Source organism: Martes martes (genome assembly GCF_963455335.1).
Source record: "Martes martes genome assembly, chromosome: 4".
In the NCBI taxonomy this organism is placed as follows: Eukaryota; Metazoa; Chordata; class Mammalia; order Carnivora; family Mustelidae; genus Martes; species Martes martes.
This window is the reverse complement of record NC_137891.1, coordinates 168,275,634-168,301,396: the sequence shown is the minus strand read 5'-3', so window position 1 is coordinate 168,301,396 and position 25,763 is coordinate 168,275,634. Positions and strand designations below refer to the sequence as shown.

The window sequence follows — 25,763 nt, the reverse complement described above, 5'->3', positions numbered from 1 at the left end:
TTCTATACCTATCTGTTTATGTGTTGAATCTCACAAGTTCTCACTGATACATCCAGTTCAATGCCAGCAACACAAGATGCATTTTAGTCCTCTCTCCTGTATTGGTAATTCCTTTCTCTGACAATGAGAAGTCTGCCTCCCGTTATACGTATTATACTTACCTGATGAAGATTCCTGTATGTAATTAATCTCCTATACCCTTTTCTACCCTTCCCCTGCATGAATGTCTTCCTTTCCCTGTTTGAACTGTGATTCACATTTCCTATGTGGACCCCTTCCTCACCCCATTTGGGTTATCCCTTTGTATGAATGCTCCCTTCACTCTGCTCTGGCTCTAATATCCCTCTCCAGGCTGCCTTTCCTCAGGAATGCTACCCTTAGCCTCAGACTTTGGACCTAAACTGCTCTCATCCCATGTGGACACTCTCAGCTCAAGCTCATACCCATACTTTCTCCCCCACCAATGCACAGATGACACTTTTACCCTGCTTAGGCACTGACTTTATGTGGGGCTGCTCTCCCCTCCAATTCCCCATACTGGGCTACCTACTCTGTGTCATGTGGATGCCATCCTTACCCTTGTCAGTCTCCATCTCCCTACAATGGACTGCTCCCATCCTGCATGGATGCTTTCCTCACCTCACTTGGGCCCTGACACCACTTTGGGCCACGATGGCCCACCCGCACCTCTAACCCAAACACCTTCCCTGCTTTGGTCTGTGTAATGGCACGAGGACTAAATTGTTTATAAAAGGGAACAATATTTATTTATATATATGTTTACATATATAAAAGATATAATATGTATGCTTTAAACCTATATATAATATAAAAAATGATTTCCTTTAAAATTTTTGAAAAGATTTTATTTATTTATTTGAGAGAGAGAGAGAGAGCATGTGCACATGAGCACAAGCAGGGGGAGGGGCAGAGGGAGAGGGAGAAGCAGGTTCTCCCCTGAGTAGGGAGCGGACACGGGGCTTGATCCCAGGACCCTGGAATCATGACTAGAGCCAAAGGAAGATACTAAGCCACCCAGGTGCCCCTAAAAAATGATTTCCTAATTGCTTTATTAGAAAGAATGAATTGTTAAAAACAGTATGAAAACTACTAGTATGGGGGCACCTGGATGGCTCAGCTGGTTAAGCATCTGCGTTTGGCTCAGGTCACGATCCCGGGGTCCCAGGATTGAGTCCTGCATCAGGCTCTCTGCTCAGCGGGGAGCCTGCTTTCCTTCCTCTCTCTCTGCCTGCCTCTCTGCCTACTGTCTCTCTGTCAAATAAATAAATAAAAATCTTAAAAAAAAAAAAAAAGCAGTCACTTCAGGTAATGTGACATAATGCACATTAAAATAAATACTACTGGGCGCCTGGGTGGCTCAGTGGGTTAAGCCTCTGCCTTCAGCTCAGGTCATGATCTCAGGGTCCTGGGATCGAGTCCCGCATCGGGCTCTCTGCTCTGCGGGGAGCCTGCTTCCTCCTCTCTCTATCTGCCTGCCTCTCTGCCTACTTGTGATCTCTCTCTGTCAAATAAATAAATAAAAATCTTTAAAAAAAAAAAAAAAATAAATAAATAAATACTACTTTCAGTAATAAAATATTTATTTAAAATCATTTTTTTAAGACTTTATTTATTTATTTGACAGACAGAGATCACAAATAGGCAGGGGTGGGGGGAGAGCAGGCTCCCCACTGAGCAAAGAGTCCGATGTGGGGCTCAATCCCAGGACCCTGAGATCATGACCTGAGCTGAAGGCAGAGGCTTTAATCCACTGAGCCACCCAGGTGCCCCTCAAATCATGTTTAATTAAGAGAGAAGAAAAGTAAGAAACTAAAAGGAGAATAGAAAAGACAGACATAAAGGGGTGCTTGGGTGGTTCCGCTGGTTGAGTATCTGACTCTTGATTTTGGCTCAGGTCATGATCTCAGGGCTCCGCCCTCAGCAGGGAGTCTGCTTCTCTCCTTCTCCCTCTCACCCTGTCTCCCGCCTCCCCACTTTCCCCTTGTGCTCTCAAATAAATAAATAATAATAATAAAAAAAACAGAGAGATATTCACAATGGAGAGTAGTTGAAAAAAGAAAAGCCAAGTAAAGGCAGAAAGATAAACATGAGGAAAGAGATAAAGAAGAAAAAAGAAAGAAAGTCAGAGAAAAGGTAAAGGAAGTGAAGCCGGAAACAAACATGAGTAAGTTCCTAGGTGTTTATCATATAGCAGTCCCTTGATGAATATAAACAAAATTCCTTAGGAAAAAAGTGATTTAGTAGAAAAATATCCCAAAGTAGATGATTCAGTATGTCAGTGTCACAACCTTTAACTATGAAAAGAAAAAAAAATTCATTTAAAAAGCAACAATCATAGGTTTAGTGTGGTTTCTCAGATGTACTCCTTCGAAATCCATCCTAGTTTAATCATTAAAAGACTACCCAAAGGGGCACCTGGGTGGTTAAGCTGCCCTGGGTTAAGTATCTGCCTTTGGTTCAGGTCATTATCCCAGGGTCCTGCGATCAAGCCCCTTGTCGGGCTCCTTGCTCAGCAGGGAGCCCGTCTCTCCTTCTCCCTCTGCCTGCTGTTCTCCGTGTTTCTGCTCGCTGTCAAATAAATAAATAAAATCTTAAAAAAGAAAAAAGACGGGGCGCCTGGGTGGCTCAGTGGGTTAAAGCCTCTGCCTTCAGCTCAGGTCATGATCTCTGGGTCCTGGGATCGAGCCCCGAATTGGGCTCTCTGCTCAGCGGGGAGCCTGCTTCCTCCTCTCTCTCTGCCTGCCTCTCTGCCTACTTGTGATCTCTGTCAAATAAATAAATAAAATCTTGAAAAAAGAAAAAAGAAAAAAGACTACCCAGAACCCAAAATTCATGCCAAAGAAAGAATAAAATGATTGGTCCTACAAAGTAGTATGTCCTTATGTGCCCCTGAAATAAAAGTCACTATTTTTTAGGCCTCATTTTCCTCATTTGAAAAGGAGGGTGCAATGGTGAGTGTAGCATAATGTATAAATCTGCTGAATCACTATGCTGTATACCTGTATCTCATTTAACATGCATCAACCAAACTCAAATACAAATAATGATAAAAAAGTAAAATGATGATGCTGGATGAGATCAATGGCTCCTGAATTGTCAGACCTGCTACATCAAATCAGAAGAGGAACAGGTTTATGGGGCGCCTGGGTGGCTCAGTGGGTTAAGACTCTGCCTTCAGCTCAGGTCATGATCTCAGGGTCCTGGGATCAAGTCCCGCATCGGGCTCTCTGCTCAGCAGGCAGCCTGCTTCCTCCTCTCTCTCTCTCTGCTTGCCTCTCTGCCTTCTGGTGCTCTCTCTGTCAAATAAATAAATGGAGTCTTTGAAAAAGAAAAGGAAAAAAAAAAAAAAAGAAGAACAGGTTTAAAAATTCTGGTTCTTAAAATGAAAAAAAAAAAACAAAAAACAAAAAACAAAACAACCAAAAACCATTTACATTAGCACCCAAAATAGAGAAATATTTAGGTATAAACTTAACAAAATATGTACAGGACCTAAATGAGGAAAACCTCAAAACTCTGATGAATGAAATCAAAGAACTAGGGGTGCCTGAGTGGCTCAGTCATTAAACGTCTGCTTTTGGCTTGGGTCATGATCCCAGGGTCCAGAGATTGAGCCCTGTATTGGGCTCCCTGCTTGTGGGAGGCCTGTTCCTCCCTCTCCCACTGCCCCTACTTGGCTGTTTCCTCTCTCGCTGTCTCTCTTTCTCTGTCAAATAAATAAATAAATCTTTAAAAAACAAAAACAAAACAAAACCAAAAAAACCCCCAACTGGATAAATGGAGAGCCATTCCATGTTCATGCATAGGAAAACTCAATATTGTCATTCTCAACTTTATAGATTCAATGCAATTCCAACCAAAATTCTAGTAAGTGGTTTTGTGGCAATCAACAAATTGATTCTAAAGTTTATATAGAGACAAAAGACCCAAGATTGCCAACACAATATTGAAGCAGAAGACCAAAGTCGGAGGACTGATGATAACTGACCTCCAAGACTTACTGTAGGGGCACCTGGGTGGCTCAGTTGGAAGAACATGTGACTTGTGATCTTGGGGTGGTGTGTTCGAGCCCCAGGTTGGGTATAGAGATTACTTAAAAAAAAAAACTTACTATAAAGCTACAGTAATCAAAGATAGTGTGGTCCTGGAGAAAGAATACATCAATGGAAGAGAACAGAGAGCCCAGAAATAGACCCCCATAAATACAGTCAACTGATCTTTGACAAAGGAGCAAAAGCAATGGAGCAAGTGAGTTTCTTCAACCAAAGGCACTGGAACAACTGGACATCCACATGCAAAAAACATGCATCTAGACACAGACCTTGCACCTTTCACAAAAATTAACTCAAAATGTATCACATACCTAAATGTAAAGTACAACTTCTTGAAGGTAACAGAAGAAAACACAGATGACCTGCGGTATGGCAATGACTTTTTAGATACAACATCAAAGGCACAATCCGTGAAAGAAATAATTGATAAACTGGACTTCATGAAAGCTAAAAACTTCTGCCTGAGAAAGACAATGTCAAGAGAATGAGAAGATAAACCACAAGACAGGGAGAAAATATTTTTATATCTGATAAGGGATTATTATCCAAAATGTACAAAGAACTCTCAAAACTCAGCAATAAGAAAACAAACAACACGATTAAAAAATGAGCTAAAGAGGGGGGCACCTGGGTGGCTCAGTGGGTTGAGGCCTCTGCCTTCGGCTCAGGTCATGGTCTCAGGGTCCTGGGATCGAGCCCCGCATTGGGCTTTCTGCTCAGCGGGGAGCCTTCTTCCTCCTCTCTCCCTGCCTGCCTCTCTGACTACTTGTGATCTCTGCCTGTCAAATAAATAAATAAAATCTTAAAAATAAATAAATAAATAATTAATTAAAAATTAAAAAAATAAATAAAAAAATAAAAAATGAGCTAAAGGGGCACCTGGGTGGCTCCAGTTGCTTAAGTACCTGCCTTCTGCTCAGGTCATGATCTCAGGATCCTGGGATCAAGCCCCACGTCAGGTTCCCCACTCAGTGGGGAGCCTGCTTCTCCCTCTTCCTCTGCCTGCTGCTCCCCCTGCTTGTGCTCTCAGATAAATAAATAAAATCTTAAAAAAAAAAAATGAGCTAAAGATCTTAACAGACACCTCACCAAAGAAGGTACACAGACGACAAAAAGCATATGAAGAGATGCTCCACCTTATGTCATCAGGAAAATGTAAATTAAACTAACAGTGAAGTACGACTACATACCTATTAGAGAAGCCAAAATCTGGAGCACTGACACCACCAAATGATGATGCGGAGCAACAGGGATTCTCGCTCATTGCTCGTGGGAATGTAAAATGGTACAGCTACTTTGGAAGACAGATTTGTGGTTTCTTTCTTCTTTTAAGGCTTCATTTTTAAATAATCTCTACATCCATCGTGGGGCTCAAATTTACAATCCCAAGATCAAGAGCTGCATGCTCCATCATCTGAGCCACTTGGGCACTCAGATTGGTGGTTTCTCAAAAACTAAATATGCTCTTACCATATGATCTAGCAATCGTGGTCCTCAGTATTTTCTCAACAGAGTTGAAAAATTTAGGTCCACACAAAACTCACACATCGATGTTTACAGCAATTTTATTCATAACCGCAACTCTGGGAAGCAACTGAGATGTCCTTTAGTAAGTGAATGAATAAACTGTGTTATGTCCAGACAATGGAATATTATTTGGCACTAAAACAAATGAGCTACAAAGACATGGAAGAATCTTTTTTTTTAAGGAGACAGGAATTTACTGAATACACTACGAGGTAGTGGTGGGCAGGACAAGAGAGGAGAGGCTGTCTGTAAGACATGGATTATTACCAAGTAAATGCATTATTACCAAGTAAAAGAAACCAATCTCAAAAAAGATAAAACTATGGAGACAGTAAAAAGATCAGTGGTTGTCAGGGGTGGGAGGGATGAACAGAAAGAGCACAGAGGATTTTTAGGGCAGAAAAAATACTCTGTATGATACCACTGTGATGGATACATGTAATTATATGTTTGTCCCAAACCACAGAATGTATAACACTAAATGTGAGCCCTAATATAAACTATGGACTTGGGTGATTAGGATGTGTCAGTGTAGGTTTATCAATTGTAAAAAATGTACCACTCTGGTGGGGGATCACAGGAGAGGCTATGCATGTGTGGGGGCAGTGGATATATGGGAAATTTCTGTATCTTCTCCTCAATTTTACTGTGAACCTAAAACTGCTCTTAAAAAAAGTCTTAATTTAAAAACAAAAATTCCCATTCTAGACCTACTGAACTAGAATCTTGAGTTTTTTTTTTTTTTTTTTTAAGATTTTATCTTTTATTTGTCAAAGAGAGAGAGCGAGAGTGAGCGCACAAGCAGGGGGAGTAGCAGGCAGAGGGAGAAGCAGGCTCCCTGCTGAGCAAGGAGCCCAATGTGGGATTTGATCCTAGCTCCCTGGGGTCATGACCTTAGCTGAAGGCAGAAGCTTAACGGACTGAGCCACCCAGGCGTCCTGAGAACCTGGATATTTCTAACAGGTTCTTCAGGCAGTCTGACATGAAGACAAGCTGGAATCACTGAACTAAAGGATCTTGTTACTAAACCATATACTGACCTTTTTATACAGTGACTGTACTTTTACAACAGCTTTGTAAGACATGACTGAGAAACAGGATCAGAAAAGTGAACTGCCTGAGATCACATAATTAGGTAAACAGCTCAGTCAAGAATCCCAGGGGATGCCTGGGTGGCTCAGTTGGTTAAGCGGCTGCCTTCGGCTTGGGTCATGATCCCAGTGTCCTGGGATCAAGTCCCGCATTGCATGGGGCTCCTTGCTCGGCAGGGAGCCTGCTTCTCCCTCTGCCTCTGCCTGCCACTCTGCCTGCCTGTGCATGTGTTCTCTCTCTCTCTCTCAATCTGACAAATAAATTTAAAAAAAAAAAAAAAAAAAAAAGGGATCCAATTCAGGTGGTCCATTTTATTCCAAGTCACAAAGGTTCAACATGGTTCTAACATTCTACAAGATCCTTAAAAATACTGCCTGTTATTTTTTTAAATTTATTTATTTATTTTTAAGGTTTTATTTATTTATTTGACAGACAGAGATCACAAGTAGGCAGAGAGGCAGGCAGAGAGAAAGGAGGAAGCAGGCTCCCTGCTGTGCAGAGAGCCCAATGTGGGGCTGGATCCCAGGACCCTGGAATCATGACCTGAGCCGAAGGCAGAGGCTTTAACCCACTGAGCCACCCAGGCGCCCCAATACTGCCTGTTATTTTAAAAAACCTCTGTTTTGGGGGTGCCTGGGCAGCCCAGCCAGTCAAGTGTCTGCTAACTCTTGGTTTCGGCTCAGAGTATGAGCTCAGGGTTATGAGACTGAGCTTTGCACTGGGCTCCACAAGCAGCATGGAGTCTGCTTATCCCTCTCCCTCCCAGTCTGCTCCCCTTCACCCCCACTTGCTCTCACTCTCAAATTAAAAAATCTTAAAGTAAAAACAGAAAGACCTCTGTTTTGGGAAATGACTGCTCAAACAAAGTTGTGGAGAGGAGGCTACGCCATAGGTGGAAGGCAAAGTTAAGTTCACATTATGGAACCTCTGAACCAGCAACATACAGACAGACAACACCCACCTTAACTGTCCCATCATCGCTGCCAGTGCAGACAAGCTGGGGGCCCCTCCTGGCCGGGTAACAGGAATTCACAAAGGAAGTATGTCCTTTCAGCCTTTTAACCCTCTCACCTGTTTCGCTATCCCACACTGCCACAGTTTTATCTGTGGATGCGGAGAAGAGCATACTGTAAGAGGAAGAACAAAAAACAAGTAAGTGAAGACGAATAATAGCCATCCATCCTCCCCACTTGCCAAAATGTGCCAAACTCTTTAAGGCCACTGACATGTTGTACTGTTGCCAGCCTGACACATGATGTAGGCATGCCTCACCCTACCTACCAAATCCTACCAGTGCTCTAGACTGGGTTATGTGGTCTACCCCATGAAAATGTAAAAAAATGTCCTTCTGTCAGTCCCCATGATATATCCCAACCTAATACAGCAGTTTCCCCAATCTCTTCCTCCTTTTTTTTTTTTTTTTTTTTTTTTTTTTAAAGATTTTATTTTGACAGATCACAAGTAGGCAGAGAGGCAGGCAGAGAGAGAAGGGAGGAAGCAGGCTCCCTGCTGAGCAGAGAGCCCGATGCGGGGCTCGATCCCAGGACGCTGGGATCATGACCTGAGCCGATGGCAGCGGCTTTAACCCACTGAGCCACCCAGGCGCCCCCTCTTCCTCCTTTTTGATAGATGACGCTTTAAACACTTTCCCATCTGGAAATGTTTAATCACTCCCTGCTATAGTGGGAAGACAGACTGTGGCAATTCTTGACTCAGTGACTCAGTAACTTTAACCCTTTCTCTAAAGTTCAAAGTTTTTTATTTCATCTCTGAAAATGATTTTTTTTTAAGTTTTATTATTTAAGTAATCTCTACACCCAACAAGGGGCTTAAACTCCTGACACCAAGCTCAAGAATCACATGCTCCTTGGACTGAGCCAGCTGGGCGCCCCTGACAATGATTTCTAAGTTATAATTGATTTTATAAGGATTTCTTTACTCAAATATTAACAGGAAAAATGCATACAAGGCTATGTACCAGTTGATTTAGGGACCTTAGGATTTTAAAGGTCAGAGGTATAAAATTATGAATGTTCACTGAAATACCTAATGGGATTAATTAACTTTGCATAATCACATTTCTATATTACATATAGTTATTGTAAAATTAGGCAGTCATTAAAATGTTTATGATAAATGTATGTTCTAATAAATGATACATTAGGTGAATAATGTTAAAGGAAAAAAGCAGCAGAAAAGATCATACATGAAGTTCTAATGTACATGTAAAACCAAATAGCTTTGGGGCACCTGGGTGGCTCAGTGGGTTAAGGCTTCTGTTTTTGGCTCGGGTCATGGTCCCAGGGTCCTGGGATCGAGCCCCGCATCGGGCTCTCTGCTCAGCGGGGAGCCTGCTTCCCTCTTTCTCTGCCTGCCTCTCTGCCTACTTGTGATCTCTGTCTGTCAAATAGATAAATAAAATCTTTAAAAAACAAAAAACAAAAAACCAAATAGCTTTAAGCAGGAAAAAAACTTGAGAAACACTAACAAAATATTAACAGTGATTATCTTTGGAGTGGTAGGAATATGGGCTATTTTTAATTTATATATTTTTGAGTTTCTCAAAGTAAATATTTTATTGCTTGTATAGTAAGAATAGCTGATTTCTGCATATAAAATTATGTTTTATGTCTTAAAAAAGAAATTGTCTGGGCTGTTGATGTTAGATAGAGATGTATTTATAAATGCATACATGGAACAAGAGATTGGGTTGACAGTGATAGGATAATAAAGTAACTGCCAAAAATGCAGTAGTTTTTGACAGCGAAGTCTCCAGAGAGACAGAAAACTTAAGGATGAAATGTGAAAGGATGCCAAGAAAAATTAGTATGAAAGCAGCTGTCATTCTATTATGCAGACTACTTACTCACCTGCCATCAGTGTTATAATGCAGCTCCATCATGGCTCCACTGTGTCCCTTCAATGTAGCATAGTTATCACAGTCACCATAGACATTCCACAACACTGTTAGGAAGACACGGGTTATATGATCATTACTACACAAAAGAAAACTCATCATTAGCCACAGAAAAGGTACTTATAAATTTACCACAATGGTTTTGAGATTACGCTCCCTTGGAACACTATTGGCTCTACTGGCTGGACCAATTTTCCTGACACCAAAAACAAAAATAATGTAATATTTTCATATTTCTTAAGATTAACAAAAATTAGTTAATACATATAATTTGGGGGGGCACCTGGGTGGCTCAGTCCACTCAGCGTCTGCCTTTGACTCAGGTCATGATCCTGGGCTCCTGGGATCAAACCCCACATTGGGCTCCCCACTCAGTGGGGAGTCTGCTTCTCCCTCTGCCCCTCCCCTGTTCGTGCTCTCTCTCCTAAATAAATAAAATCTTTTTTTTTTTTAAAGATTTTATTTATTTATTTGACAGAAAGAGAGATCACAAATAGGCAGAGAGGCAGGCAGAGAGAGAGGAGGAAGCAGGCCCCCCACTGAGCAGAGAGCCCGATGTGGGACTCAATCCCAGGACCCTGAGATCATGACCTGAGCCGAAGGCAGAGGCTTTAACCCACTGAGCCACCCAGGCGCCCCTTTAAAAAATTTTTAAGTAGGCTCCACACCCGACATGGAGCTTGAATTCAGCCCCAAGATCAATACTAGCATGCCCTACTGACTGAGCCAGCCACGTGCCCTGAACTCTTTTTTTTTTTTAGGATTTTATTTTTAAGTAATCTCTACGCCCAACATGGGGCTTGAACCCACAACCCCAAGATCAAGAGTCACATGCTTTACTGACTGAGCCAGACAGGTGCCTCTTGGATGCAGATCCTAGTGATTTACAGGGAGATTATCCAACTGAGTTGCCACTTTACAATCCCCACCCCCCCTTCTTTCCCATATGCTAGGATTCTATGAGTGGATCAAGAGGAAGGTCTCACATCTTTGGGAAAAGGAAATGCTCTCTCTCCCCTCATTACTTCCATTAACCCGGTATGCCTAGATCTCTTGTCTGGCTCAATTCACTCAAGATTTGTCTCCATGAGGAAGATATTCTCAAAGTAGGGCAACTTACTTTCCAACTAGTAACATAATCCCTTTTATATTTACCACATGGACCTTGAGGTCTATACCCAAGATCATTCAATATTCTTATTGTACTGCTTTAGCATATTAGCTATGTAGTTTGTGACATGACCGATTCAGACTGATAACCTTCTTTGGCACTGAGGTTTTAAAAAATAATCACAACTTAGCAGACAGCAATTATTTCAACTTCAGAAACTATCACTTACATATCAGTCGATCAAATCCTGCAGATGCTAAGGTGGATCCATTGGGGTGAAACTTGCAGCAGTACACTTCCCCTTCATGTCCTGAGAGCAGCATGATTGGAGCCTGAAGGGAGGAACACCTTGGAGGTCCCTGAACAAAAGACAGAAGTACAGAGTAGTCACTACATACAGGCAAAAGAGGGTGGAAAAGACATGGGAAACAATAATTGAGTAGATTTCTCCTGATTTAGAGAATGGCAACTCTTCTTATATTAACTTATGTTTCCAATTTGATCCCTTCCTGCTGTAGCGTCTAGTGTCTACCTGTTTACTAACTACTTGCTCACTCTCCTCTGGTCCCATAGCCAACTTTTAATTGCTCAAACATGTTAAGCTCATTTCTGTCTGAGGATCCTTACACTTGTTGGTCCTGATCGGAATCCTCTTCCTGTGTCCAGCTCCCTCCAATGTTTCCTCTTCAGAAGGTCTTTCCTTGATCACTCAAACTCAAGGAGCACTACACCTCCCCTCTGTATTCCATTACTCCTACTGTACTTCTTCACAGCACTTACCACTGCCTGAAATTACCTTAAATATTTGCTCACACATTTTGTTCTTTTTCCCCAGTAGAAAAGCAGCCTTGTAAGTGTAGGGACCCTGCCTGTGTCATTCAATACTGTTTTCCCAGTCTTTAGCTCATTTAATGACTGGACTGCGCTTCCCAACCATCCTGCAGTGTACATATTACCCAGTAGTTTTGATTATGGTCTTGACACCAAGCCTAGGCTTGGACAATTCAACGAAACCCAGGCTGATACTTTTTTCAGAGAGAAGGATGGGTGCACTGTAAGTGCCAAATATCTTTAGTAGTTTATGGTTTAGTCAAAAAAATATTATGTGCCGGGCTATTTTTCTAGGCACTGGAAAAGTAGTACTGAACAAAATAAACAATGGAGTTTGTGTTCTAGGAAAGGAGGAAGAGGAGAGAGGGAGAGAGAAAACAAAACATACAGCAGGTGGTAGGTGCTCTGGAGAAAAAGCAACGTGGATTAATGCATATAGGGTACTGCAATTTAAAGCAGCGTAGTCAGGAAAGCCTTCTCTGAAAAACGGCATATCTGAACAAAGATTTGGAGGAGCCGGAGTGTGTAAACCATTTTGAAGAGCATTCTGGTAGAGTGCAGCAAATGCAAAGGCTTCCAGGCAAGAGCATGGAAGCCAGCGAAAAGAGCAGGATCAGCAATGGAAAATAGGTAGATCTAAGAGGTAAACGGAAAATGGGCAAAAGATTTTAAGGATTTTGGTTTAACTCTGGGTGAAGTGGAAAGCCACTGAAAGTTTTCAGCTGAGGGAAACATGATCTGACCTTTAGCAAGGTTCTCCAGTTGCCGGACTGAAAATAGACTGACCGTACAACAGCAGAAACAGGATTACCTGTTAGGACCTCACTACAATAATGCCAGATGAGAAAATAATGGCTTAGACCACGAGTTAGTGGTGGAGGTGGCAGAAGGGGTAGCAATTTGGTATATATATTTTGAGGATGGTGCCAGCAGGATTTGCTCACCCGCCGGTGGAAAGGTTGAGAGAGGACACACATATATTTCTTGGTTTGAGCCTAACAGCACAGGAAAAGAGATGTGATCATTACCTCCATCTTACAAGAAATGCAGTTAAGACCATGGATTGGGGGTGTAAAGTCTCTTTCTATCATTTACCAGGTAAATTTACAAGACACTGCACTAAGAAGAGTTCCTAACTCTTAAGCTGTTACCAAGATTAATGGAGTTTTCACACACAAAGCCCTGGGTGCAGGGACTCAATGAATGTTAGCGATTGTTCGGTTGTCGTTAATAACAGCACTAGTGCTAAGAAACAAAGGGGAGAGCAACTTGCCCAAAGTCCCAAAGCGAGCGGGTCTCATTTATTTCCTTCCTCCCCTCATTCATTCATTCTTTCATTCATTCATCCATCCATTCTACAACCTTTTCTGAATGTTTACTCTATGCCGGCTCTCTGTGGAAGATTAAGTATGAAAAAGCCCTGGTACCGGTTTTGAGTTCAAGGTCTGTAACTTTAATTCTAACGCCCCCTCACAGGGTGGTCGAGACGCTGAAAACAGGCGTCCAACCCGGGAACGAAGGGAGCACCTGCAGGGTTGTTGGCCACCTTCATAGTGCTCCCCTACTTTAACTGCAGGTAGCTATTCTCGTTCCGCCCTCGCAGTGCGGGATCACCGGGTGCTAGGCTCTCAGAGAGGAAGATGAGCGTAGGGCCGAAGGCTGTCTGCTACTTCACTTACCGCTTGCAGCAAAGCGCCGGGCGCCGTCGGCTGCTGCCCGGCTCCGGGGCTTGACCCCGCGGCTCCCAACAACAATTCATGCCGCTGCCGCTTGACTGGAACCAGTGGCAACTCTGGGCCTTTGCGCTTTTGCTGCTCTATCATGGCGGCAACCGCTCTCCTCAGCGCCGCCACTGACCGCGCCGACACACTCAGGCAGCGCGCGATTGGTTCCAACTTAGTTCTTCCCCTAGAACTTCCGGCTTCGAGAAACCAATCGCCTTCCAGTATTTCCCTCTGCACCGCCCCCTGAGCGCTCTCCTTTTATTGGTCAGATCTTTCTAGCGTCACGAGAGTACGGTACCAGGATTGGTGGGTGGGGCTGGAGTCCCACCTAGGCGCGCTGTGTCTTGTGGGTGGGAGCGCTGTCTGGTTTTGGCGTTTCGCGCAATGCTGCGGCGGGGAGACCGGGAGCTGACACAGAGTAAGTGGAAGGAAGGTCGGGGGTGGATGGCTGCGGCATCTGGAGGCGGCACCTCGGTTGTGTGGCCTGAGTCTGGCCCTTTTCAGCTGATGGTTTTCAGGGGGCATAGGCGGACCCCGAGGTCCCAGCGCCTGCACGTAGCAGCCTGGGTTCCCCTTCTTGGCCGGAGCAGAGCGTGGGATCTCTGCGGCCGCCTGAGGCCCTCGACCGCTGTCTTGTTCGTCCAGCGCTTGCCTTGTCCAGCACTGTGCCTGTGCCGGACGCCCCCAGGGAGGAAAGCCTTGTCTCCCGGCTCCACCAGGCTCTCCTCTGGCTGAGGAGGCCGACTTGTTTCTGCCATTGATTGTGCAGTCTTTGACTAGGGCCTGCTCTGTGCCTCTCAGAGAGACGGAGATGAGAGGAATATCCGACCCCTGCTTCTCCAGAGCACGATCTTTTGAGAAATTTGGATTCATATCTGGGAACTAGGTCTCTCCTTAATCGTCCAGCTGGTACTGGAAAGAGCCTTGAGGATACATTGTGAACCAAAGATGGTCCCTGACCTCAGGGGTTTGAGTCCGTGAGGGCAAACCTGTTAAACGGTGATCTCACTAAAGAACTGTAAAAGACCTGCTGCTTAGGAGACGTGCCTGATGCTATGAGTGCCTGAAATAAGCAGAAAGGCGTCTGTGAGGAAAAGATGCCTGAATGGATACCTGAAGAAAGGATTCTAATTACTTGGTTCAAGGGAGGAAGGCAGAATATTCCATAAAAAGCAGCATATGCAGGGGCTCTGTGGTGAATTGGGGGAAAATGACTATAAGGCAAAAAAGAGGCCACTGTGGCCAGTACAGAGGGAAAGGAGGAGAGTCTCCTACAGGTTGCAGCTGTTGGTGGGTAGAGGTGCAGGACTTTTACTTCAAGATGGATGAGAAACCACTGCGTTTTGTTGTTGTTGTTGTTGTTGTTGTTGTTGTGGGAGAGGTGGCTTGATCCTCAGTCTCAGTAGCATAAACAGGTTGGAGGAAAGATAGATGCAGATAGACCACTCGGGTGAGAGAGATAAGCAATGAGGACTGAGGTGTTGGTACAACTGCAGAGAACTGGACAGAGTCTAGAGATAAGGAGGTAAAATCAGTAGAACTTAGTGATGGATTAGATTCAGGGAGTGAAAGAGAAATAAAACATAACTCCTGGGTTTCTGGCTTATGCAACAGGGTAGTTCTTTTTTTGGATGGGGAAGGGAGAGGTCATTCATGAGATCCAGGAGGCAGTTTGAAATACAGCTTTGGAACTCAGAGATGTTTTGGGAAATATTTAAGTGGGAGTAATTTGCAGATGGGTGATAATTGAGACATAGGTATGGGTAAGATCAACTGAGAGAACCTTGAGTCGTCCTAGCATGTAATGGCCAAGAACAGGAACAGGAGTCCACAAGAGAAACAAGAGCTAGGGTGGAGGACCAGAAGAATGTGGTCTCAGCAGCAGGAAATAGTCTGTGTTAGAAAATCCTGGAATTCAGGGGTGCCTGGGTGGCTCACATGGTTAAGCGTCTGCTACGGCTCGGGTCATGATCCCAGGGTCCCGGGATCAAGTCCCACATCGGGCTCCCTGCTCGGTGGGGAGCCTGCTTCTCCCTCTCCTTCTACTGCTCCCCCTGCTTGTGCTCTTCCACACTCTCTCTCTCAAATAAATAAATAAAATCCTAAAAAACAAAAAAAGATGTCCATGAACTGATCCCATTTAAAGAAAATCCTGGAATTTAAATATCATGAGCATTGAAAAAAGTCTGTTGGCTTTGTCTTCATGGAGCTTATGGTGTCCTTCATGAGAGTTGGTGTGATGGGACCAGAAGCCAGATAGGAGGCAAAGACTCAGAGAAGGAAATGAAGGCAGTGAATCTAGAGAGTATTTTCCATACATATGATTGTAAAGGAGAGCAGAGGATGTGGAAGCTAAGGGAGATGAGAGGTCATCAAGGACCCAATTTAGAGGGTGATGGAGAAATTGAAAATGCAAGAGAGAAATCGAGTCATTGATAGTGTTCTGAGAACATGGGAATGGATGGGATCCAAAGTACAGTTAGAGCAATCCTAGGAAGATGGGAATGAAAGAAATTTTTCCAGTTAATAGAAAGGAAGAAGAAAATGAAGGCAATAGGCACAGGTTGTTTCTGTGTTTTGTACTGGTAAAATGAGTTTTCTCATGGCTTTTATTTTTTCTGTAAAGCAGGTGATGGGATCATATACTTAGAGTGAGAGGAGGTCAGAGATTTGAGATTGTAGAAAGTGTGAAAGTCATTGTAGATTGTGGGAGAATGAGTAGACCAGAGAAACGTAGAATTGTCTTGCAGAATTAAGGGCCCATTTGAGGGGCACCTGGGTAACTCAGTCGTTAGGCATCTGCCTTCGGCTCAGGTCGCAACCCCAGAGTCCTGGGGTCGAGCCCCACCTCGGGTTCCCTGCTTGGCTGGAATCCTGCCTCTCCCTCTCTCTCTCCCACTCCCCCTGCTTGTGTTCCCTCTCTCACTATGTCTCTGTCAAATAAATAAAATATTTGAAAGGGGAAAAAAATACAAAGAGTGTCTTTATAGAATTGTAGTATGTACTTTAAAAAAGGCCCACTTGAGGTTGGAGATCATATTTTTTTTCTAGGAACATTAGGCTGTTCAGTGCAGGCATGGAGAAGACATATCCAGGGATAGTGAGGACTGGGGATTTGACTTGCTCAGCATACTTTCCACCTCTTAATGTGCCTTCTCTTACTGAAAAGTTTGGGATGCTAAAAGCAATTTCCTAGACTCCTTTGCACCTAAGGTGAGAATTGAATTTGGAACTGAGTTAGATGTGGAGACAAAAAGGGTGAGAGCCATCCAGTTTTGCTGGCAAGCATCATAGCAGAGGCACTGGATTTCTTTAGTCAACAACTTTCTGGTTTAGTGACTTTCTGCAATGATAGCCATAACTTTCTTGATCATGGCAAAGACTAATTTTGTGAGTTAAGACTTGTTTCTGTAAGTTCTAAGGGAGCCTTCTCCTATAGCCCTTCAAGTAATTTTGTAAGCCACATAATACCTGGCAATAACTCCTTTTCTGCTTAACTTAGCTAGCTAGCATGGGTTCTGTTGTCTGCAGTTATACTCCACTCATGCCAGAAAGGTGAGCTGTAAAGACACGGAGTTAAAGGGAAATCAGGCCAATTATTGAAATGATGGGCCCTGGAATCCAAGCTGGAGAGGGCTAACAGGTTGGAAGAAAGTAGAGTTCAATAGATTAGGGTTCTAATGAGGTCAAAGAACAGTATTCTCTACTACAGGACTTCATTTATGCTATTTGGTTGTCACCTCTTCAACTTCCCTATGTCCTCCAAACCCTTGCTTTCTCTTGTTTTCTCAGTACTCTGAACCTAGCCACCATTTTAGCGCTGATCACACTTGTAGTTAGTTAAGACAAGTAAAGCTTTTAGGTTAATGCATGGCAAATAAACACTGACATACTAGCTGTTGTTATCAGAGGTCTTGGAGAACCTCCAGGATTATTGATTGTAACAGTAGTGTGGGATAGAGTACTGGCCATGGGGTCTAGTGCCAACATGGTTAGCTGTAAGCAGCCTTTGTCAAGTCACTTGACCTCTATTAGCCTCATTTTCAGTTAAATAAAAATAACATGCTAAGTGAACTTCATAATTCCTTTTCAGCTTTCACATTTTATGAGACCATTTTTGTGTATGGTTTTGTTTTGTTTCATTTTACTATTTTTTCTCTTTCCTGCTTTTGGACATTTTCTTAATTGATCCATGACTGAAGTTCAAAAAGAAAGAATCCTCTATCTAAGATAGTCATTCTAGTAATTTGGTGGAGAGGAGGAAGTTTGGCTATCAGTCTTCCACCTTCTCATCTGACCAATATATTGGGTGGAACTAATTTCCTCTGCATTCTTTAGGGCAGAATGCTTTCTCCCTTTTTTCTCTACCTGTGTTTAGCACATAGTGAGGCTCTATTCACTCATCCAAAAAGAAAAAAAAGAAAACAACAACAACTTTGAGTACCTACTGTATACCAGACACTGGGAAGAGAAAACCAAGTAAGAAATGGTCCTTGGTTGCATGTTTGGATGAATGAATCCAGACCCAGCTCATCATTACCTCCTCCAAGAATGATGCCCTTCTGATGATGACTCCTCGTTGGAATCTCTAATGTTGGGACTTAGTTTGTATTAGAAATTATTATAAGATTTAGGTGTGGGTTGCATATTCTTTTTGAGGCAGTGTAGAATAGTGGTGGAGAATGCAGGCTCTGAAGTCATTATTCTGTCTTTGTTGATACCCCAGTATTTTTACTTTTCAGCGGATTCTCTCAATTCTTATACACAGGTTAAAGATAAATTAGAATTCCTTTAACTCTCAGGGTTTTATCTAGTTAGTTTTGTTCTATAGCAACCACAACAAATCTAAATCCAAAGAAACAAATACAACAAAAAAATCATGGCCAGATCAGTAAGGTGACACATGAAGCTCAAAAGGTGCTTTAAGTATTTTATCGATTTAGTAATTGTTCTATGCACTTCTCATTGCTTGAGAGAAGAGAGAACAGGGTTTTTTTGTTTTTTGTTTTTTTTTTTTGATTTTTGTTTTTTTCTTTTTCTGTTGCATGCACTTTAAAAACAGCTTTTAAACAATCACAAAATTGTGGAAGTACAGTACAAATAACATTTTTTAATGAATTATTTGAGAGTTAAGTTGCTGACTGGATGCCCCATCATCCCTGAATACTTTAGTTTTCCTATAAACAAGGACTTTCTCTTATATAATCACAATATAACTACTATAATCAAAAAGTTAATATTGCATTACTACCTCTACTCTCCAGGCCCTGCTTCTCATTCTTGGCACTGATTCATCATTCTGGACAGCCCAATATGTGGATGTTGTCATTACCCTGCTCCTTTCCAGTGGGTTGCTCTTTTTTTTTTTTTTTTTTTAAAGATTTGATGGAAAGAGAGACAGCCAGAGAGGGAACACAAGTGGGGGTGTGGGAGAGGGAGAAGCAGGCTTCCCACAGAGCTGGGAGCCTGACGCCAGGCTTGATCCCAAGACTTGAGCCAAGACTTGAGCTGAAGGCAAACACTCAATGACTGAGCCACCCAGGTGCCCCACTGAGTTGCTCTTCTTTGCAAATTTCCTCCTCACCCAACATAGGCCCTGCCTTTACTGGGGGCCACCATTCCTCTGCTACACCTCTCATTTCCACAGTGTATTTTTCTTGCTCTGTCCCTTGCTTTGGGAAGTGGGTGGCTAGTAATTGGGTCCATGTTGCATTCCTACATATTCTATTATTGTTTAAAACATTCAAGGAAAACGAAGCACTTGCGGAAGATATTCTGTTTCTAGAATTATTGCAAAGCAGCTCCAAATGATGTACCTCGATCTTTATCAGTTTACTTGCTCTTTGACGTCTACAGATGTGGTCCTATTTGACTGGACTATATGTATCTCAATGTTTGTTTTTTAAAAAGATTTTATTTATTTATTTGACAGAGAGAGATCACAAGTAGGCAGAGAGGCAGGCAGAGAGAGAGGGGGAAGCAGGCTCCCTGCTGAGCAGAGACCCCGATGTGGAGCTCAATCCCAGGACCCTGGATCATGACCTGAGCTGAAGGCAGAGGCTTAATCCACTGAGCCTCCCAGGCGCCCCTCAAATAAATAAATCTTAAAAAAATAAAAAACAACCTCGGATTAACTGAGGAGCTTCTGAATAACCACCATCAAACTCTAGTTTCTTTCTTACTTTTGTTTTCCCCCTAAGATTTTAGTTATTTGAGAGGGTGAGAGAGAAAGCAAGAGCATGAGCACATACACAGGGAGAGGGAGAGAGAGAAGCAGACTCTCCACTGAGCAGGGAGGCTGGTTCGGGGCTTGATCCCAGGACCTGGGATCGTGATCTGAGCTGAAGGCAGACATTTAACCAGCTGAGCCACCCAGGTGTCCCCAGAACTCTAGGTTTCTACAGAATGTAATTTGAAAGAAAATTTTAAGTTCCATTTTTTAAAAATGGCAGCCCTCTGCTTTCGTGAAATTGTAAACCTGTTACTGTTATATTTCAGGATTTCCCTCAGTAATGTATACTGCTTTCTTTCCTGAAGAATTGCGCAGGGTTTCTTAGGGTAGTGTTCTATAGAAGGAGTCAATAGGAGAGCTTTTTAAGTTACGTGGTCATACACTTACCACAGCAGAAATCTGTAAGAATCAACTTAAGATTTTTTCTACTTTTGTTGCTCTTCCCATGACCTCTGTGTAGAAGGAACAGGTGATCGACTAAGACGTTTGAGCTCAATTTAGGTGTCTTAACTGCTGATGCCTGTATGGATTCTATACCTCACTGTATGGATTCTATACTTCACTAGTGTTCCGAGAGATGGAGGAATTAAGGTCTCTTGATAGAGCCACTGGCTTTAGGTCAATAACCTTTATTCTAGGATGTGAGGTGAGAAATGCTAGTCAGAGGAAGGGAAAGATTGGAGATGAGCCTGCATAGCTGGGAAGTGGAAGAAACAGGATCTAACCGGGCTGTGATACATGGATTTAACCTGTTTATCAGCCATTTCTCAAGAACTGACAAATCTGCCTCCATTCTATGTTCTATTAGTAAAGTAATAAAAACCATCTGTGGCTGATATAAGCAGAAAAGCACAAGTTTATTGTAAGGATACGAGGTTGTCTTACAGAACTCAAGGAGAAGGATGTAGGAACCTGGGGATGATACTAGGACCAGGATTTGGAAGACTGATAGGATTTTCTCTCATTTCTGTTTTAAGTGAGACAGTTCGATTAATGGATGGTCCTGTAGATCAGGAAGACTTTGCAAAACTTGGACCCGAAGTCATCATATGAATGTGAGGGGGTTGAGGAGAGAAGAAAGTATTTGGTTATGAAAATCTAAGGAAAACAGAGTTTCAAGTCTTATTGTCAGGAAGTGTATTTGGGAGGAAAAAGAGACCCAAGGGCAGTACCATTAGATTTATCTTCGTGTAGCAGTGATTTATCCAGCAGGGTAAAGTGGCATGGTTAAGAGCCACTAGACTGCAAGTTCCCTCTCTGTTTAAAACAGGAGACTGAGCAAGAATATCCATAACGTCCCTTTAAACTCCAAAGTGGTAAGACTCGCTACTCAGGCAGCATCAGGATCATCCAGGAGCTTGTGGAAATGTACAATCTCAGGCACCACATCAGACTTACTGAATTGCAGTCTGCATTTTAACATGATTCATAAATAGTAAAGTAAATTTGGTGCATCCAAGAATGGATTATTATGTGGGCACTAAAAAAAGAGGTGTAGGGGCACCTGGGTGGTGCATTTAGTTAAGCGTCCAACTCTTAGTTTCGACACAGGTGGTATTCTCAGGGTTGTGACATCGAGCCCCACAATGGGCTCCACACTCATTGCAGTCTGTTTAAGACTCTTCTCTCTGTCTCTCCCCCTTGTGTGCCTGCATGCCCTCTCCTCTAAAATTAAATTTAAAAAAGGTGTATGTGGGACGCCTGGGTGGCTCAGTTGGTTAAGCGGCTGCCTTCAGCTCAGGTCATGATCCCAGCGTCCTGGGATCGAGTCCCACATCGGGCTCCTTGCTCGGCGGGGAGCCTGCTTCTCCCTCTGCCTCTGCCTACCACTCTGTCTGCCTGTGCTCGTTCGCTCTCTCTCTCTAACAAATAAATAAATAAATAAAAAATTAAAAAAAAAAAATAAAAAAGGTGTATGTGCATGTGTATGGATTATTAAAATATATAAGAAAATGGCTGTTAAATAACGATTAATAATTTTATGATTCCATTAAAAAGCCTGTATGTGAAAGGTTTTAAAGAATATAAATAAAATTGAATTATGGATGATTTTTTCTTTATTATGAGTGTATTATTATTATTATTTTTAAGATTTTATTTATTTATTTGACAGAGAGAGAGAGAGAGAGATCGATCACAAGTAGGCAGAGCAGCAGGCAAGGAGAGAGGGGGAAGCAGGCTTCCTGCTGAGCAGAGAGCCCGATGCGGGGCTCGATCCCAGGACCCTGAGATCATGACCTGAGCTGAAGGCAGAGACTTAACCCGCTGAGCCACCCAGGTGCCCCTATTATGAATGTATTATTGTCTGGACTTTTAAAATGAGCATGTGTATTTTTAATTTTATGAGGAAAAAAGTAAGCTGTTCTCTCTTTTGGAAGTTACTTCAGATTAACACTTAGCATAGTAGTTCAAAGCAGGGACCCTGGTGTCAGCCAGAGTTAGATTCCACTATTTCCTAGCTTTTTGACGTAGACCTAGTTATTTGATCTCTGAAAGCCTTGGTCTTCTCATTTATATAAGAATACAACCTACAGGGGCACCTGGGTGGCTCAGTGGGTTAAAGCCTCTGCCTTCGGCTCAGGTCATGATCCCGGGGTCCTGGGATTGAGCCCCACATCTGCCTTTCTGCTCAGTGGGGAGCCTGCTTCCTCCTCTCTCTCTGCCTGCCTCTCTGCCTATTTGTGATCCCTGTCAAGTAAATAAATAAAATCTTAAAAAAAAAAAAAGAATACAACGTACAGCTTGAGAGTTTTGAGGATTAATGAGATATTAGCTGTCTGGTGCTTAGCACAGTACCTAGACATTCTTGGTAAGTGTTACCTCTTATTACCATTATTCCCTTTTTAAAAATTCAGCTTCACACACACACATCTCAAAGCCTTCCTTTGACAAAAGAATAGTAACAATAGCGATTAGAAAAAAAACAAAACAAAACAGACTAATGGCCTTGGGTAAGTATTAATTGGGAAAAAAAGGATCCAAGTTTCCACAACTCCTCTTGATGACTGTGGGCAAAAGAGACGTGGATGAAAGCTCCTGTTGTTAAATCTAATGCCATTATTCTGTAGAGACTAGCAGTGGATTATGTACACATTTCTTCTTTAATGCAGATGTCTTTTGCATGTTGTCTGTCTTATTTCTTTGTGATAGGACACTTGAATTAGCTTCAGCAGAAGAGAAATGGAGGAGCCATAGAACATTAAGGATGAATTCAGGAAGACCCGAGACCATGGAGAACTTGCCGGCTCTCTACACTATTTTCCAAGGAGAGGTATATTCTTTTTGGCCTTAAAAACTTACTATTTGTGTTAAGCATAGTTGGGGGGTGAAAAGCAGCTGGGTTTGGAGCTTCTGTCCGCTTGAGAATATGTGGGGCATCGCAGTTCAAACAGGAAGGACTAGTGGAACATCTGGCTCCTATTTGTACCTCCTCTAAGTTCCAGACTCCTAACTGCATACTTGATATCTTCATTTGGGTACCTCACAGCATGTCTAATTAATGTTTTAAACTGAATTTTTTCTTGCTTTCTTTCTTTTAACAGAAATTTATTTTTTTAAATAATCTCTACACCTAACATGTGGCTCAGACTCACCCCGAGATCAAGAGGCAGATGCTTCACTGCCTGAGCCAGCCAGGTGCCCCTGAATTTTTTATTTTCTAACCGGATCTTTTCTTTTAGTCTTTTCCATCTCATCACATGGAACCACTGTCCTTTCAGGTACCTATGCTGAATGTCTGGACATCATCCTTCATTTCTCCTCTTGATTCGATCTTGATTTTCTCTCTCCCTCCAGACCATCAGCAAGTTGTACTATTGCTTCCTCCCAGATATATCTCTTGAATGTATACTTCTTTATCTCTGTGGCACCCCATTAATTCATGTTCTCCATTTCTTCTTTGGCCACTGGGGTCTCTATGCCTATTGTAGTCCCTCTTTAATCTGGACTTGGCCTCTGCCTACCCTGACTGTGTGGTTTTGTTCTCTTCTACTCGCATACCAGCCACACTGGCTTCCTTACCACTCTGAGCATTCTAAGCTTGCTTCCTTCTCAGGACTTTTGTACATGCTGTATCCAACTACCCCACTCTCCTACTAACTTCTTTTCATGTTTAAGGTCTCCTCAGAGATATTTTCCTCACCATAAATAAATAAGCTCACCCTATATTTGTGTACTTGTGTAATATCTGTCTTTCTCATAAGACACTAAACTCCATGAGGACAGACCCCTGTGTGTTTTGTTTGCAGTTGTAGCTCTCAGTCCCAGCTAGTTGGGTAGAAAATAACAGGTGCCCGTTACATCTTTGGTGACTGAATGATCAGCCTTTGAAGAAGAAGGCATTGTATTTGGAGAGCATGCAAAACCTGGATTCCTGTCTTAGTGCTTTTACTTTGTGATTCTTACGACTACCCCTACTCTCTTCGAGTCTTGGTCTTCTCATTTGTTAAATGGAGATAATCATTTCTTCCATAGGATTGCTATGATGGTTAAATAAGTTATCATCTATAAAAACAATGCCTGAGATAGAGTAGGAATTCATTAACATTATCTTCCTCCTCTCAAAGCAATATTTTTTTTAAAAGATTTTTATTTATTTATTTGACAGATAGAGATCACAAGTAGGCAGAGAGAGAGAGGAGGAAGCAGGCTCCCCACTGAGCAGAGAGTCCGATGCGGGGCTCGATCCCAGGACCCTGAGATCATGACCTGAGCTGAAGGCAGAGGCTTTAACCCACTGAGCCACCCAGGTGCCCCAAAGCAATATTTTAACAGTATCATTCTTACTTGCTTTATGGTTGTTCATACTTGCTTTATGGTTGACAGAGTTTCATCTTCTGATAATAGGAGGTCTTTGAGGGCAGACTTTGTGTCTGTCAGGTGGCTATAGATAATTGTGGCTCTTGACTTCTGTTAAGTCAGTCCCAGCTTGTAAAGTTAAGATACAAAGGATAATAACGTTCTAGCAAATAGTAAACACTTCTGCTCTTCAGAGCCTTTGTCTTTTTTCTTTAAGGCCTGTGGTATTCCCAGAGATCAGTGAGGTACCAGGGCTCAGAAGGGGAAGTGGGTAGCACTAGAGATGAAATTGATTTTCCTGATGATGAAGTTTGTTTGTCAGGTGTTGCACAGAAGGCAAAGAAGAGTGCTGTGCCCTTCACAGACTGACTCAGATTTCTGAAGTGACTCTTGCCCGACAGCTGCTTAAATGAAGTGGGACTTGAATTAGTGTAGGTTTTATATGTTACTTTTAAGGATGGATGGTCTAGTGTAATGTTTGGGGAGAACTTAGTAGTTCTAGCTTAGTATTTCAGGAGCACATTTTGAAAAATGATGGTTTAGAAATGACTGGAATTAGGAGAGAGAAGTTGCTTGATATATCAAAAAGAAGAAACTATTTTTCAGAATATTCATCCACAGATATTTAATGAGTACCTGATATTTCAAAGAAGACTCAGTTACATTAAAATTCAAAAAAATTTGTCAGCATCACATATGTTAGTACTTTTATACATTCTGTGTCATTGACTCTCCAAAAAATTATTACCCTCGTTTATGGATAAGGAAACTCCTCTCAAAAGTTAATTAATTGCCCAGTGGTTAATAAATAACAAAATTGGGATTTGATTTTATTTATTTTTTAAAAAGATATATATATTTATTTTGGAGAGAGAGAAAGAAGGAGAGTGGGAGAAAGGTTGCAGGGAGAGGGGAAGCAGACCCCCTGCTGAGTGTAGAGGCTGATCTCACAACACTGAGATCATGACCTGAGCTGAAACCAAGAGTCAGACGCCCAACCGACAGAGCCACCCAGGTGCCCCCAAATGGGATTTTAAACCAAGTCCTTTCTCCAAGTCTGCTTTCTGCTAAACTGCTCCTGGGGTGTCCAACTTATCAAAAATGCATGGAGGAACCAAAAGAACCTTAGGAGAACTCTTCTAACTGAGATATAGAAAGAGGGTCGATAGTCAGTCTAGTTGTTCCACAGTCATTTGGCTCTCAGTAACAGCATTTATCACAGTCTGTCTTGTATAATTATTACTTGTGTGTGTGTTTGTCTCCTCCACTAGAGTATGAGTTACTGGAGAGGAAGGGCCATGGTTGTCTCATATATCTTGGTAACTACATCAAATTTATTTAAAAATAGGCTGGACATTTTTTTAAGTGTTTTTATTTCACAGTACCTAACATGATATCTTGCATGTAAGTGCTCAGCAAATTTTTTTTTTAAAGATTTTATTTATTTTTTTGATAGAGA

The 25,763-nt window shown here is 42.3% G+C and overlaps 2 protein-coding genes across 2 annotated transcripts in view; one reads left to right on the top strand and one right to left on the bottom strand.

Annotated features, from left to right (window-relative positions):
• Positions 1-13,408, bottom strand: part of SNRNP40 (small nuclear ribonucleoprotein U5 subunit 40) — a 35,916-nt gene extending 22,508 nt beyond the window's left edge. The window contains exons 1-4 of the mRNA XM_080802475.1: positions 13,231-13,408; positions 10,950-11,079; positions 9,563-9,656; positions 7,654-7,819 (exon numbers count right to left, since the gene is read on the bottom strand). Of these exons, the coding sequence (XP_080658601.1) occupies positions 7,654-7,819; positions 9,563-9,656; positions 10,950-11,079; positions 13,231-13,374 (534 nt within the window). The 5' untranslated portion in view covers positions 13,375-13,408. The remainder of the gene's footprint in view (positions 1-7,653; positions 7,820-9,562; positions 9,657-10,949; positions 11,080-13,230) is intronic.
• Positions 13,409-13,583: 175 nt separating this feature from the next.
• Positions 13,584-25,763, top strand: part of ZCCHC17 (zinc finger CCHC-type containing 17) — a 54,645-nt gene continuing 42,465 nt past the window's right edge. Inside the window, exons 1-2 of the mRNA XM_080803137.1 lie at positions 13,584-13,693; positions 22,658-22,778. Of these exons, the coding sequence (XP_080659263.1) occupies positions 22,713-22,778 (66 nt within the window). The 5' untranslated portion in view covers positions 13,584-13,693; positions 22,658-22,712. The remainder of the gene's footprint in view (positions 13,694-22,657; positions 22,779-25,763) is intronic.